Below are 1,390 nucleotides of genomic sequence, written 5' to 3'. Positions count from 1 at the left end.
CCCCCGGGGCCCTGCCACCAAGGAGGTTTTTGACCACCTCAGTGACCTCGTCCCCAGAGATCGGAGAGCCCAACCCAAAGTCCCCAGTCCCCCAAAATCAAATAAATCATTTCTTGTTTTTTAATATCCGTTTCTAAAAGGAAAATCCAGAGACCAGAACGTACACTGACCGGTCAGGTACCTGATTTTCCATTTTGTGGTTTTGATCTGAGCCTAAAACTGAAACATGAAGCGTTTTTGGTGTAAAAAGGGGAAAAAACAGTTGTTTTTATTTAATTTTTGATTGACAATTGAAAATTGAAAGAACGAATGATACATGGATTAGAGACTCACAGATCCTTCAGCCAGATGTTTGAATAATATGTTTCTTACTTACAGGTTCTCCTGCTTCTCCTGGTCGACCATCTTTGCCCATTTTCCCTGGTTGACCCTTTACAGACAGGAAAACAACTGTTTCACAAATTCAGCAAAAAAAAGGTTTTACTCATCAAAACATTTTCTTACTATCAAGCCAGGAAGACCTGGTGGTCCTTGGATTCCTTTAGGACCCTCTTTACCCTAGAGAGAGAGAGAGCGAGGGGACCAAAGAAAATAAATTAGTAATAGCTGTGGACTGTGCCTCCCCCATCTTCAGGCCATTTTTTTATTTTTTATTTTCTGGGGAGGGCTGGGGTGGGGTTTACCTTCATACACTTTGAAAACCCAGGTGATAAGTTTTCTAAAGTGAAAATAGTACACAAAATACAGTCTGACCTTTTCTCCAGCAGGCCCTGAGGGACCAACTGGGCCAGGTTGTCCATCATTACCCTGCAGAGGGAAGAACCAGTCTTAGTGAAGAACCACAGAAACAGAAAGCAGGACTCTGGGAACAAACAAATGTACTAGAGGATCATAAACATATGTAATGTTTTTTTTTTTCTATTTTAAAATTGACTTTTAAAAGCATCAACAGTTTTGTCTCAGAGCAGAATGAGTTTAAAAACAATGCAGACCCACAAAATACAAAACATAATTTAATCAACGTTTCTTCTAACTTAGAGGCCCTCATATTTTGACAGTGTTGTATAAAGTACCTCAAAGTGATACTTGAGTAAAAGTACAAGTATCTTATCATAAAAATACTTTGGTAAAACTTAAAGTCTTCTCTAAAAATATTACTTGAGTAAAAGTCTTAAAGTATCTTATCATAAAACTACTTTGGTAAAACTTAAAGTCTTCTTTAAAAATATTACTTGAGTAAAAGTCGTAACGTATCAGATTTCTTTTGTACTTAAGTCTTAAAAGTACATTTTTGACACAGATCTACTTAAGTTTTAAAGGCACTGTGTGTAGGATTTGTTGTTCTCAGCGACATCTAGTGGTTGAGTGGTTGAATCATCCTCCCTGGTCC

At 37.8% G+C, this 1,390-nt stretch overlaps 1 protein-coding gene across 1 annotated transcript in view; it reads right to left on the bottom strand.

Moving 5' to 3' along the window:
- Positions 1-376: 376 nt before the first annotated feature.
- LOC106536904 (collagen alpha-1(XXII) chain) overlaps positions 377-1,390 on the bottom strand; it is a gene marked incomplete at both ends in the record, with an annotated part of 25,430 nt that continues 24,416 nt past the window's right edge. Inside the window, 3 exon segments of the mRNA XM_014034246.1 lie at positions 377-430; positions 505-558; positions 754-807. Of these exon segments, the coding sequence (XP_013889700.1) occupies positions 377-430; positions 505-558; positions 754-807 (162 nt within the window).

The sequence above is a fragment of the Austrofundulus limnaeus genome, unplaced genomic scaffold, assembly GCF_001266775.1.
Source record: "Austrofundulus limnaeus strain Quisiro unplaced genomic scaffold, Austrofundulus_limnaeus-1.0 Scaffold2023, whole genome shotgun sequence".
NCBI lineage: Eukaryota > Metazoa > Chordata > Actinopteri > Cyprinodontiformes > Rivulidae > Austrofundulus > Austrofundulus limnaeus.
Note: the sequence above shows the minus strand (reverse complement) of the source record. Positions and strands in the feature narration are given on the sequence as shown.